Source organism: Cynoglossus semilaevis, chromosome 20, assembly GCF_000523025.1.
Source record: "Cynoglossus semilaevis isolate Cse_v1.0 chromosome 20, Cse_v1.0, whole genome shotgun sequence".
Taxonomy (NCBI): Eukaryota; Metazoa; Chordata; class Actinopteri; order Pleuronectiformes; family Cynoglossidae; genus Cynoglossus; species Cynoglossus semilaevis.
The window spans coordinates 893220-907996 of NC_024326.1; the positions used below are offsets into that span (position 1 = coordinate 893220).

Here is a 14777-nt window from a genome sequence, read left to right on the forward strand (position 1 = left end):
CCCTCCTCCCTCCTCACCCACCACAATCCTCACATACTAATTGCTCATACCGTATGTCAAAGCCACCTGTCCTGGTCTGAATATCTTCAAAGGGATCCACGCCCGTGAAATCCGTGTCTGTGTACATGTCAGGTCACAGATGTGTAAAGCCAAGGGGTGTGTTATGTGTGTGTGTGTCATTAGTTTCACCGCTTCCTAGAATAAAAGACAAAAATGCATCACTGTCTTTATTCAGCATGCTCTCGCACTAAACACTGCTGCTAAATAGATTCTTGGCAAACACAGGCTGTGTTGACAGGAGAGATGAGCCGCCGCTCCTGTCGCAGCCTGCCCAAGGCACACAAGTGGGCCAACTTTCAAAAAGAGCCGCCACTGTCAAAGCCACAAAGCAAGCAGACTTGTTGCTACTGCCTCGGCCAACACACATAAACACTCAGCACCACGCACACACGCACACAAGCACGCACAGACACACAGCAACGCGTCGCTGAATCAAAGGCCGCCGGGCGGGTGCTGTGCTATTTGAACAGGTGATTCCCATTTACATCTGCTGAGTCTGTTGGTTTCATGCCACTTAGGAAATCACAGTGTCAGTCGAGTCGATCACGCACGGCTTAGCTCACCAGGTTTTCATGCAGTAAGCTGCAACAGTAACTGATTAGGAAGAGATTTGTTCCAGATATTTTCCACCGGAGACAGGATTCAGGAATCCTCTGATTCTGCTCGTGATTCAGTGGCTGCTGCCGTTTGACGTTTCTGAAGATGTGCCTTCAATTATAGTTTTGTAATCCTGCTCAGGTGTAGCTACAGGTCCGTCTGAGTGATGGCCGTCACTATTATTGATGATTGTCACACAGGCTGCCCTCAGGTCAAGGTGCGATTTGATTAATATCCTGTCGGATGTCAAAGTTAACTTGGAATATTGGCTTGAAAATGTGGTTTGAATTTTGAGGTCAAAGTTGGTCCAGAACTCACGTCCCTTTGTTTAAGTATAAACCTTTAATTGACTCATATATTAGTATTAAATAGAGACAGACTTATAATAAAGAACGACATTGACTCCAGGCTCTGTGTGGATGTGTTTAAGGATCATATCTTAACTGTTCAAATGTTCTTCTTTTTTCCCTGTTTCCTCAGAGTGACAAAGGTTTCTGGAAGTCTGTGCCTCAGTCTGTTCCACGGCAGCCGACGGAGATGAGAATCCTGAACCCTTACTTCTTCCAGGAGGCTGCCTTCCAGTTCATTGGGCTGCCCTTCAACAATGGCATCATGGGCAAAGGGGTGAGAAAATATATGTATCTACGAATTAATCTAAAAATAAATGCAAAACACAACATGTGCATTAGTTCACACTTCATTTGCTGAGTACTTTGGTGAAGCATCTTTGGCAGCAATTATCAACCATGTGTTATGACAGAGGTGTGTGAGAGTTACCTGCAGCGGCCTCGCAGTCTGCCAGGCTTTGGCAGTCTGTGTCATCTGAATGTAATTATAGGGAATGAACGTCATTAATACATTATTGTAAGCACAGGTTGTTACATGAATGGCGCCAACATGAACTCAGGACAGGACCTGGGTGAGTTTTACCTCCCACAGGTTTCTGGGACCAACCTTTTCATGGGGCACCATCAGTGACCACCTCCATGCCCCAGGACAGGGGTATTTACACTTGGCTTCGCTTGGAGCTACTTTTCAAATGATGGAGTAAAAACTCTAAATATATTTTAACTACTTTGATTAAATGGCTGTAAACTGGAAACAGGATGCAGCTGAAGTTAAGGATTGAAAGACTCATGCATTTTATTTTTTGCATTTTCTTTCATTTTTGTTTTTTATTTTTAATATGTTTGCAATAACGTCAAACTCACTTTTTGTTAAACTTTGAATGGGAACAGGGTGGAAATTCTGTGGAAAAAAACTTTGAATGGGAACAGAGTGGAAATTTTGTGGAATTTTTTTGTGGAAAATCAATCAATTTCAAATCAGGGCAGTTAGATAACAAAACATGGAAAATGTGAAGCACTATGAGTACATCCACTCTGGATGCACTGTACGTCCAGACTGTAAACAAGGTTTGTTGGAGGACTTTCAGGTCCTGGATGGTTATGAATTTTCACATTTTCATGTTTGGAAAATCATGTTTTTGGGGGATTTTCTCACTTCATGTTTGCAATACAAGGAGGTGGAAATAACTGAAAAATGACACATTTTCACGTGTTGTGACCAAAATGTTCAAGCTATATCCGGGTTCACTGTATCAAGTTGTGCACTTTAGTAATGAATTCTGTCTGGCTCTGAAATTGTCACATTGACGTTGGATAAATATTTAAAGATGGAAAATGCCAAAATAGAGCGTGGACCTCAAATCCGCAAATGTGTTTGTAAATATGGTTGCAAATACAATTGACTGTTAGTGCGATGTGTCAGTGGGTAAACAGGGGGAGTATTGTTAGAAAAATGAGGAGTGGATCACTGTAGCTCTGGCCTTCAGGGCCACGAGAACAGCCCCGCTGAACTCCCCCTGGAACATATGTCCAACATGTGGGCATCTGGCCTGTGTGTGTGTGTGTGTGTGTGTGTGTTTGAGTGAGTTGTTGAATGAGTGTGGTCATTTGCGTTGTGTCTCGTTGTTTGCAGTGCTGTCTCATACAATACTAGCAGCACGGTTGTATGATTTGGCAGATTCTTTCTCCAGAACACTGGGCCGTCTGTCACATGATCTGAAGGGACTGTTTATGCACATACAGGCTAATGGAGAGGTCTATTTGTTATACAAGTGTTTATCTTGTGTGTGTGTGTGTGTATGTGCATGTGTGAGTCTCTGTTTCTGTGTAAATTAATCTGTATTAGAACCCACAGTAGGGGGTTGGCCAGCTGCTGGTTCTAGTCCAGCTCCACCTCCCCTCAGGGCTGCAAATCAGGGTAATGGTTTAAATGGGGCCTCCTTCCACCCTCTCTTCTGGACCCGTTTTTTTTTCTTTTCTTTTCCTTGTTCTCTGACATACAACTTCATGAACACAACCTCGCACTCCGAGATCTTTGCAGCCTTGGGCAGTCAGGGAGCCCAGTTCAACCTGGAAGATCAGTGTTGTAGCCGAGGTCGGGTCTAAAACCTGATAGTAAATCACCAAGTGCTCAGAGTCAGTTAGCTGTGGTGGAGCAGAACAGAGACCGACACCAGATCTATATTCTACATTTGTTCTTTTAAAACGTGTGTGTGTGTGTGTTTCTACTCTGATGATATGACTCCGCCTCCCTGTGTCCCCGCTTACATTCCAGAACATTCCAACATTAGGAACAGTGGCCATAACGATGGCGCTGCATAACTGTGACGAGGTGGCGGTGGCAGGTTTCGGCTACGACATGAACACACCCCACGCACCTCTGCATTACTACGAGACTGTCAAGATGTCCACCATCAAAGAGGTGAGAGGACAGAACCACGGTGCAGTCTTCTGTCATCCAGGTCTGGTGAAAGGTTTTCTTTATGCTAAAAGAGAACAACATATTCTGGTTTCTCCCTCACTGCTGTGGTCCCTGAAGAATAGTCATAAAAAAACACACAGAGAATACTTTGATGAGGAGGGACCACCTGGGCTGCATGGGGTGAAGGGGAGTTGAAATGGATTTTGGCCAAAATAAATTTGCTCTATGTTTGTATTCCTCTAATAAATGCGCAAGATTTTTTTGAACTCTTCTGAGGTTTTTGTGGGATCCCTCAAAAATACAACATTTTTGTTTGTTTGTCATCATTACGAGGTTTTTGTGGGATCCCTCAAAAATATTTCAAAAACCCACATTTCATCCAATTCTCAAAGGTAACCTGCCTCTGGGCTGATACGCTTCCAATCAGAACAAAACACCATCTATAAATGTTAAAAGTTTTTTTCCCTAATCCTCACTTTCAAACATATGACGTTGTTAATAAACTCTAGACTTCAAACTGACCCTGGATTGATTGGATCTTTCACCGGCCACTTCAGCAACACGCTCACTGAACAATCATTTTCTAAGCGCCCTGACGACGGAGCCGTTGCCCTGCCTCCATCGGTCATGTTTCCTCTCTGTGTTTACAGTGAAGCCTCGAGCAGCCTGAGAATGTCACCCTGGTGGTGACGCGTGTAAACTGTTAGCTGGGTCTGATGATTACCCTCGTCTAAACGTCTAACTAACCTCGGCGTTAATTATCAACGTCATCATTAGCATTGTCATCGTCTGCCACACGTGGCTAATAAGTGATAGAACTAGAGCGTCTGTTAAATCTCTGTCACTCTGATGGGACCACCCTGCAGCAGAGCAGATCACCTTTATTTCCACTTTCCTTAAATCCACCCCAGTCTACTTTTTGCCCCTTGAGACAGTGACAGTTTTAACCTTCGACACGTCCTGTCTTCCTTCACTCCATCATATTCATAGGAGTTTCTTTTGTGGTTATTTTGGTGTGAAACAAAAGTGTGGTGTATAAGAGCCCCCGGGCCCACACTGTCCTCGCTGCTCTGCCTTCTGTTCCCTCCTGCCTGTGTCTTCCTCCACCCTTTTGCCTCCTTGATTTGCTCTCTGTTGCCTTTTGTTTCTCAGTCCCAAAGCTCTGAAACACAGGAACCGACATCTCGAGTTTCAACCCACTGGTCCTCGTCCTTATAGCACAGCAGGGAGGGAAACTGACCTAGCATGGCTTTCCACATATTAGTGCATACATGTACTGTGTACACCCACACATGTAGACGCTGGGAAAGTGAAAATCTTTACCCAATACAGTGTAGGCTTGTGTTCAGTGTGTTACAGTGTCTTCATATTTGGTTTGCACAGTTGTTTTTTTTAGTTTTGACCATTTCCTGTTCTTCTGATCTTCACAGTCATGGACACACGACATATCCAAGGAGAAGGAGTTCCTTCGTAAGCTGGTTAAAGCTAATGTCATCACAGACCTGACCAATGGTATCTGAGTTTACAATCCACCACTGGTCTCGAGGTTTCACCCGAGGGACTACAGTTCAGGACACTGGGAGCTGAAAAATGTCTGAGAAAGAGGGAGAACAGAACTCCTTTTAGACCTGGGTGTCCTGCACACTGCCAGGTTTTTTTTTTATATCAAAGAATATTATTTATTTAAAGAAAGACGCAAAAATGGTCTCTGTGGAGCGATGCACACACGTGCCTTCTGAACCAAAGAAGGCACAAGAAGGGGCGTTGATGATGGGTCCTGTTCCTGTCCGTCACCAACACAAAGTCATCTCTTTTCAATGTTTACTGCTTGTTCCCTCAAATGTTGGAGGAGATGAAGCCAGTGACGTGTTTGACTTCTGCCACGCATATATCCCTGAAGTACGGCACGGCCTCCTGTCAAACACGAAGGAACAGAAGAGTGAGAAATGAAGAGAGGATCACAGAGATTGTGCGGGGATGGGCTTCGTATTAGCAGTGCCAATCGTACCTCGTTCAGGGGGCAGGGGTCAACCTCCTCCCCTATTCTTTTAGCTGCCTGAATGTATTCACTTTCCTCAGTGTAAATATCAAAGATTTTTACAGTTGTTTTTTTTTTTTGGTTTGTTTTTAAAAAGAAAAACGCTGCAGCAATCACACCACCCACCCTGAACCAATCCACTCATCCTTTCTCTTTGCACATCTTCACATGGATCAGAGAGAGCAGAGAGCTACGGAGGTGGAGCTTCATTTAAGTGTTAATTTATTGGAGGTTCTGGATGATTCTTTGTATTACTGGCTTGGTTGTTTTCTTGCAGAGATCGGTGGTTGCGCCTGGTTTAGTGCATCTACACTCATACCTCTTGTCATGGAGATTCAACAGCAGCAACACCCTTCAAATCAACACCTGCCCCAGACAAAACAGTTCTGTCAGAGGAAGTTTTCCTACTTGTTTGCGAATCAACTCCCAGCTACCAAATAAAACTTCAATGATCATTTATTAGACTTTTCATCTGGCCTGTTTATGGAAAATAGTACTACTAGTGCAATGCAACACGAGTCAGTTTTTTCTCGTGTCTCATTGGACAAAACTGAAATACCTTAATAGGAAGGTAATACAAAAATAATTATTTAAAAAAATATTCCACCTTCGGCTTTTTGAAAAAACAAGTACTGTACAATGACCTAGATTAGATTACACTGTGGCTACGTTCAAGGACCTGGATGTTGCATAGTATTGGTAAAAATCTTTGGGGCAAATGACTTACAAAAACAAGTTGGACAGTTCAGCTGGACAAACGTCCGTGCCAGATTCATTCCCTGGATCTCCTCAAATGTGTTTTAAAATTGTGACTTCAGTTCAGTTTTGACGACATTAAAACGGTGCTTCTAAGAATAACCTGTTGTTCTAGTGACTGAAGTTGTTTCCAGCATCTCCTTTTCTCTCCTCTGTGTCTTGTGGGTAAATTCTTCCTCCTCTCTGCTGCTGGACGTCACAGTCGGAGCACATGTGTGTGTTGTGAGACTAGGAGCTGTTGTCTGTCAGAGCTCCTGCCACCTCCTGTTGCTGCAGACTTTTGTGCTTCAGTGAATTGTAGAAAATGGTTATATACATATATATATATATTTTTGCTTTTGGATTGATTTTAATAATTTATTTTGTTTCCAGTTGTCTTGGTCACAGGCAGGCCTGCTATCCATCACTTTTCTTTGTTCAGAGAAAACACAGAAGTTTTCACAAACACAGAGTTTTCCTTCTCCCACCGTGTGCTTCCTCACGGACTGCACCTTTAAGGTCCCAGGTGATTTAATCTGGCTTGATTTACATTTTGTTTGAAGCAGATTTGATGTTTTTATTTGTATGTTTAGAGGTTCATGACAGTTCTCTGTATATCTATATAGCAGGGTCAACCTTTTATCCATACACTGTTGAGTCTTTTTCTTTAGACTGTATATAAGTAACGGATGGAGCCACCAGCCAGACTGTGACAAAGAAGAATTAAATGCTTGTTTGGTTTTGGAGTCACATCACCCACATATAACAATTCTGATCATTATTCTCAATGATTAAGAATCAATGCCTTGATTAAACTACAAAGCAAATGTTGTTAAATTGAACTTGCAGTAAAAGAATGAAGATGTGACTGCTGGAACATCCAGTAGTAGCTCAGCAGTAGCCCAGCAGTATTCATTAGTACATGAAACACAGGCTCTGTGCAAAATCATCTTTTCCGCCCCGAGTTAGATTTGTAGTCCTCGGCTTTTCTTCTCTTTCTGCTGTAGTTTGTAACGTCAACGCTTTGTGTTTTTCCTCACATATGTTCTTTGATTTGTGGAAAAAAAGTGTTACACCATCATACAGGTCGCCTTGGGTTTTTTGAGAAATCTGTCTTGACTTTATCAAAAACACCTTTATCAAAATGGTGCGTTTCAGTTGGTTTAACCCCCGTCTTTTTGTTTGTCCTTGTTTTCCTTCTGAAAGTACATAGTAACTGTACATCAGAGTACTTTTACTTGCTTCCAGTACTGTTGCTGTTAAGTCTGTTCGCTGCTCTCTCGCCTTTCCTTCTGAAAGTACATAGTAACTGTGCATCAGAGTACTGTGCATCAGCTCTCTCGCTGTCTTCCTATACCTGATTTGAAGTCTCCATAAACACTGCTGGGATCCTGTCGGACGGCGCTCCTTCTGAACCGTTCCGTTCATCGTTCCACTTCGGCTCAGTTTGGCTCAGTTTGGCTCCTGTTTCTGTTCAGGAAACAGCTGGCCGTCGCATGAACATGAGGTACGATCAGTGCCTTACACCTCATCACCGGGGAAGTGTAGCAGCGACAGAGTACGCACCTGTGTTCAGGATGAGCTGCAGATTAGAATATTTATCCTGGACCCAGACGCTGCTTGGAGGACAGATACACCCACACTGCACCACCTGTGTGTCTTCTTTTGTTTTTGATGTTTTAGGAGCAAGCAGATTCTTTGTTAAAAAAAAAAAACATTCTTTAGGATTGGAGTTTTTGGAATTGTTTTTTCTGAATGCTGGAGGAGTTCAAATGGACTGAACCCAAAATCAAAGCTCTTAACAACTGGATATTAATAATAAAGAGATACGTATTAGGTAAGAATCTTCTTCTGCCTTTCCATTTGTTCCATTTCAGTCATAGTTCAGACTGATTTAAAAGCTTTACACACACACACCGTATATGCCGTACTGTGTTAGGTGGTGTGTGTGTTGACTTTAATCCCAACCACCCACTGCTTTTTACAGCTTTTTTTGAGGTTGTTGAAGAAAAAGTGAAGGAGCGCCAACTCTGTTTTTGTTTTTATTTAAACATCTCGGAAGTGGACTGGGTGGAAGTGCCGTATGCCCCGCCCCCATTGCTGCACTTCATAGACATGCTGCATAATAATAATAATAATAATAGTAACACCCGGGGCAGTGGTGGCTTAGTGGTTAAGAAAGAGGACTTGGGTCCGGAAGCTTTCAGGTTCAAGTCCTAGGTGACACTTGGTGTGTGTTCCTGATGCTTGGTGATGATCGTGGTGACATTGAGGAAGATGATGACATAATTACACAAACTCATTCATGTAAGAGGTATTTGGTAAATGTATACACACCCAAACACTTTTGCACAGTACTATATATCGCTGGAAAGAATTTGAATGATATTTGCTTGTGTTGCTCTTCTGCATGTTTGGATCTTCTGACTCTGCAGTTTATTCTTTTCTTCCTGTCAGTTCTATAGTCTTCGTATTTGTCTTGTATAAACACATTTCTGTACACTGTGAATAACTTTATATAGTAAATATTTTTAATGTGTGTACTCCACGTTTTGTTCTATCTTGATGTGAATTGGACACTTTCTTGGACACAATCTTCACTGCTGGGGAAACTCTCCTTCCATGCCTGTTTGTTGGACTTTTTTATAGCTATAAATCGATTGGATGTGCTTATAAAAAAGGAAGTTAGCCTTGAAGGTAAATAAACACTGTCCTAGAAGGAGGAGGACAGAACAGAGAGGTGAAGAAAGGGGATTTCCTCTGCGGCTCTGTCTCTTCTACCTGCAGGGCCAGAGGAACTCATTTGTTCAGTACATTCTCACTGATGTACTCTCCCTGTCTCCTTTGTGTTTATGTTGCTGTCCCCCTCTGAGTGTCTCTCCTTTTCTGTCCATCCTCATCCTTGTGCTGTCTCTTCACCTGATCAACTCTGACGTGGATCTTGTTTCACTGCTGTAGCCACACATGAACAAATCCAACACTCTGGCCCTCTGCAAAATCTGAGTAAGAGGAGAGAACAAGTGCAAGCGAGCGCTCCAGCTCCAGCTGCAGGTGTGAGGTACAGTGCAAGCGAGCGCTCCAGCTCCAGCTCCAGCTGCAGGTGTGAGGACCAGAACTTTGCCGTCCTGCCGTTAATGCTCAGCTAGCCTCCTTTCTTGGCCCCAGCAGACATGCCTCAGTGCTCACTAAACTCACTGGGCTCTGGCTGCTCTGACTGGACAGATTCTCAGACCTCCGCAGGGTGGGATCGAATGCTCCTTCCCCACAGCAGGAGGAAATTTGCCACCAGGGATCTCCCCCCTTCAGGCAGCTGGCCGACTGGAGGCCGTGGTTTCTGCCGGTCCTGCAGACAGGAGTGTGAGCATGCCTGTACCTCTTCAGCAAGCCGGCCTTTTATTCTTGGCGACAGGTTCCCTGCCCCACCTCCTCTCTGTTGGGCTGGAACGGAGAGGCCACGACCTGCGGGCCTGAAATTGAAACTCCTCGTAAAAAAAGGGTTAGACCGGGGAGAGAAAACACCCTTTCAGACACCCATTTGTTCTGTGTTTACTTAATGTTGGGTCAGCTGAGATCAGGGAACGCAACGTTCCCTCTCTCCACGGTGTCCCACGTTTCATCACTCTGCCTTTGTCTGCGGCGGAGACACACCCACGGAGCTGTCAGGTACCTGTGTTGCCGCGGCTTGGTCTCCTCCTGTCCAGCTCAGAGCTCCCAGTGTGCAGCGATCATTTCCGGATCATTAGTCAATATAAATAGACAGACAGTTTCATAATTACACGAACGATACGGCGAGTCGCTGTGTTTGATGTTTCTGGTTGTTTCTGTGTTCTGCTGCGATGGAAACGAAAACACTAAAAGTACCCAGATGCAAAAACCAAATCAGAAACATCTGTAGGTTTGAACATGTCCACCCCAAATGGGATCTGGTCTGTACGTCAAAAAAACCAAATCACTGATTTAGCATTGCAGACCTTATAATGAAGTCGGAGCAGGACGTTGGTGGTGGACGCCTGGTGGTTCATGCAGTTTTCTTCCATACTTTGAGCCAGGGTAAAAGATTTTAGTTTCTCTTGATTACACAACTAAATATTATAGTTGAAGAACATTCACTGTGTGTAAATAGCACTACACACAAATGCATCAAAGAAGATAAACATCAAGAACTTTTTATTGGAATCAAACACACAGGAATTTCTGTTCTTTATCTGGCGATTGGAAGCTGCTGCTAAGAATTCCTAGCTCTTTGACCAGACTCATTAATTTAATTTGGAGACTGTTGTCTGGGCAACGTCAAAACAATGTGTTTAACAATAGACAGCTCCATCCTGGCTACGACTGAGTGTTGGCAAATAGATCGGTAATTAGGCCAACGAAAAGAAAAAATATAGACTGGAAAAAAGACAAATAAGAGCTGATTTAAGATCAGCACAGTTTAGCTTAATGTTGCAAAAACAATAAGGTAGCTAGACCAATGTCATTAAATTCATAATTAAAATGTCACTTCTGGGAAGTACAGGAAAATTCTAGAAATCATCAGGTTATTTTTCTACATCTGTTTAAAACACTGGGAAGTACAGGAAAATTCTAGAAATGAATGTATTAATGTATTTTTCTACATCTGTTTAAAACATTATATATATAACTATATATATATATATATATACAAAATAGCCCTTTTAATAATGCTATTATTTATAATATTGTTTTAATATTTTTTTATTTGCATAACTTAATGTGCAGATATTAGCCTGCATGCTAAACAGAAGTAGTGAAAACCTGCTACCTGGCTTCATAAATGTATACAGTCCTGGTGATTCAAGATGGCAGCCTCTGTAAAGAAACCACTACACTCTAGTGAAATTATATAATTATATAATTATATAGATACATATCATAATATTATTATTATTAAATCTGGCCTCAACTGAAACACACTGACATTAATTGATCATCGATTGGTCATCTGCTGCACAGTTTAACCAGTTTCGTAATTTTTTCCATTATTCTGCTTAGGTTTTTTTTTTTTTTTTTTTTAAAGACTGCTCACTTCCGTGGCCTCCGTGCTGTGTATCCCGCTCTCATCCATCCATATAACAAGGCCTCTAATCAAGCCATATGCTGACACTTTTCCTCAGGATTTGTTTATGCGGGCAGTGATAGAGCAAACCTTGAAGACGCTGTAGGAATGCAGTTCTGATTGATTGTAAATGACTGGAGAATCATTTGTTTCTAGATTCACTTGTTGAGCTAATATGGAAAGATATTGTTGTGGACTTCTTCTCCCTCTTCAGCTTCAGTTCCACTAGGTCTCACACGTTTTGTGAGGGGGCCGTGGTCAGTGTTCTGCATCGGGGAGTTCCCGCTTGAAAAAAAAAAAAAAAAAAGTAAAAACAGACTTAAAAGCTGGAAGGGGCCCAAAAAGGAAAAGTCACCTTTGGATTTTGTGAGCACACAGAAAGAACTTGTGGTGATGTTGGTGACCTTTGAAACTGGAGAAACTTTGGAGGGGAAAAAAACTCCTGTTAACTGTCCTCAACATCTGGAGCAGACACTCCTCTATTGTCTGGTTGTAGTGTTAGACTCCGAATACAAAACCAAAAACTTCTTCTGTGTACATTCGTTTCCACATATAATAACAATAATAATTTTAGTATTTTAGTATTCATAGGATGTGAGGATTTATGTTTTGCCCAGTGATGCAGTCGTGCTGGTAGATCCTGAGCAATTCATATAAAATGAATATAATTCAACAGTGTGTAGTAGTGACCACATGCTGTACTGTAGGAACATGCATTTAACCAGCAGCCCATCATTCCTCAGTCAATACCCAGGCCTCTTACCAAAGACTCAACCTCCGTCCGTGTGTGTGTGTGTGTGTGACCGTGTGTGTGTGTGTGATGTGCTTGTATGGGGTTTAACTGTGGCTCTCAAAGAACAAACACAAGTGTCAGGGTGCAAATCCCTCTCACAAAGCTGAACAAGTTAATCACCAGAGCGCGCTGTGATGGATGGTGATGGAGACACGCTTCTCAGATTTGTGGTGCCCTCTGCTGAAACTCTGCTCTTGATTTCCACTTCCAGACAGTGACATATTTTATTGAAGACACAGATTATTATCTCACAGTTAGGGTTTGGCAGCAGATGGAGTTGAATGGATGACTGCGTGTGTGTGTGTGATATTACGGTAGATTTTTATGACCTGGCTTTTGAGTTTTTATGATCCTCTCTTTTCTGCTGCTGTTATTGAACTCATCCTTTTTATCTGACACTACATTCCTGCGTGTCATGCTCCTCAGCTGTCTGCATTGTTGCCCGTGGGTTGCTACTATAAATAGTTCCGTGGCAAAGAGCAGGATCCTCCCTGTATGACCTGGCGCCCCGGCACCGAGAGTGAGCCCGGAGAGGAAAACTAAGGAGCTGTTTACCCAGCCTTTGTGCTCGTCAGGCCCCAGTGTTTGCCCTGCAGGGAGTGCCCCAGCTGGAGGGCCTTTCCGTGTGTTGCAGAGTGGGTGGGTGGATTGGGCTGGTAAGACTGAACAGGACTAACCTGTAAGATGTATGTCGTAAATAAGCTGGTAGCCAAAACTGAAAACTGAAAGTTTGTGGTTTGTGGTTCAACAGGGGACACCCTTCAGGAGTGGGGACTCGGGCGTCCACAGATGGACCGGTTGAACAAACACCAGGTCTGAGTGCCAAGCATGCACAAGCGTGTGTGTGTGTGTGTGTGTCCTGTGTACAGAATGAAGGAGCGCTCGTTTAGTCATCGTATTTGTGTACAGAAGAATTAACCAAGTAGCCTACTGGGAACCAGCCCAGATACCAACAGGTCATCGGGCCACAGCACCAACGTGAAGTCATTGTTTATGTTGTTGCACACAGCATCATGGAGGCTGCTCGCTGGGGCAGTGGTAAGAATATTGGCCTCACGGCAGGAACGTCACGTGCAGTTGTGTTGTGAGGTTATTTTTTAAAGATGACAGAGAGAACAATCGCAGGTAGGTGTTAGCTAAACTGTGGTCTAAAGAGCGAAAGGTCGTTCAGACACAGGAAAACTAGCCAAGAAAAGACAAAAAAAAAATGTTAGGCTAAAAAATGATAGTGTTATAATTTATAAAGAGGCAAAAATTTGGGCAAATAATAATGGAACTAATTAAAGTAATGCTAACCCTTTCTTCCCCAGCTGAATCATGGGCCAAACCTTTGTTTACTCATGAATCATTGGAAAATTCAATTATTCAAAATCGGATTCCCATCAGTCTGAGCTGCACTGGAGAGCTGTGGGTAAACATTAGCATACTAACATGTTTTTAAGAGAGTAACAAACTCTGTAGATGTCATTGAAGTTAGCTGCCAGTGTGTTAGCCTGCAGTAAGTCTAAGGAAATGACATCATATTTTAGTTGCTTTGTAATTCAAATTCAAATGGGGTCACGTTTTTCAACCTTGGGGTTGGGACCCCAAGTGCGGTCGCCTGAAATTCAAATGGGGTCGCATGTCTAGTAATTGATAAAAAATTTATATTGATAAAAATAAAAAAAAACTTGATAGAAACCACGTCACGTTGATCAATAACCTCAGTAAACAGTTAACTAACGATCCTGGCTGATTAATTCACCATTTTAAAGCAGTTTTCTATTTTTGGCTTCACTCTGTAACAAAGGCCTAATATGAATATGTCTGACTGCTGTCCACCGCTGCAACCCTAATTCTGTGTATTCTCATCTCGTACATCAATAATCAGACATCACAACACTTTCCTCCAGACTGTGTTTATGAGATAAATACCACGCGTTGTTGTAGTGGTTAGCTCTCTGGCCTTACAGGAACAGGTCGCCTGTTTACATTCCAGTTTAACAGGTAGCCTCTCTCTCTAGAGTGTGTGCTTGACTTTTTTTACCACATTCTAAAACACTTGATAATTGGGGATTATGTTCATTACTTATTCCTAAGTGGGTGGTTTGAACTGCTGGGGTTTCCTCAGTAACATGGGAAAAAAAATCACCTTGAGGTATTATTGTCTGTGTGTGTGTGTGTGTGTGTGTTCCCAGTGAGTGAATTATAACGGTACTTGAGACATTTGTTTGTCTGTGTAGTCACTTGGCAGATTCCTTCACTGCAACACTTTTACTGAAAACCATCCATGGTCATCCTGTGTCACTTCTATCCCCTTCCTCCTCCTCCTCCTCCTCCTCCTCCTCCTCCTTCTTCTTCTCCTCCTCCAGCGCGGGAACAAAAAGACATCTGAGCTATTTGGATGGGGAGCAAAAAAAAAAAAAGATCGCAGCACTTGGTACAACGGCCACCGCACTCCGGTTTCACACAGTCTCTGACAGACAGACAGGCGGAGCGGCACGCTGCTTTTACGCACAGCCTCCAGTCCTGCGGGGCATTGGAGACCTTGTTCTGTGGCTGTGTTCTAGACTCAGGAGGAGACACCGGGGCGGCACAGGCTCTGATAACCTGGATAACTGAACACTGAGTAAGAAAAGTTCAGAAAAATGACAGGGAAACCGACAAACGCGCGTCTCGCTTGGAGGCGTGCGTAAAGGCGTGCCATGGACTAATCACACTTAGGACAG

General features: G+C 43.0%; 2 protein-coding genes across 5 annotated transcripts in view; both read left to right on the forward strand.

Moving 5' to 3' along the window:
• Positions 1-6322, forward strand: part of LOC103395857 (CMP-N-acetylneuraminate-beta-1,4-galactoside alpha-2,3-sialyltransferase-like) — a 31809-nt gene extending 25487 nt beyond the window's left edge. For all 4 annotated transcript variants that reach the window (XM_008333663.3, XM_025052485.1, XM_008333662.3 and 1 more), the window contains 3 exons: positions 1138-1281; positions 3280-3426; positions 4857-6322. In XM_008333663.3, coding sequence (XP_008331885.1) covers positions 1138-1281; positions 3280-3426; positions 4857-4946 — 381 coding nt within the window. In that variant the 3' untranslated portion in view covers positions 4947-6322. The remainder of the gene's footprint in view (positions 1-1137; positions 1282-3279; positions 3427-4856) is intronic.
• Positions 6323-13659: 7337 nt separating this feature from the next.
• The window catches only part of LOC103395885 (glial cell line-derived neurotrophic factor-like), a 15324-nt gene continuing 14206 nt past the window's right edge, over positions 13660-14777 (forward strand). The window contains exon 1 of the mRNA XM_025052619.1: positions 13660-14677. The gene's annotated coding sequence lies outside the window, so the exon portion shown is untranslated. The remainder of the gene's footprint in view (positions 14678-14777) is intronic.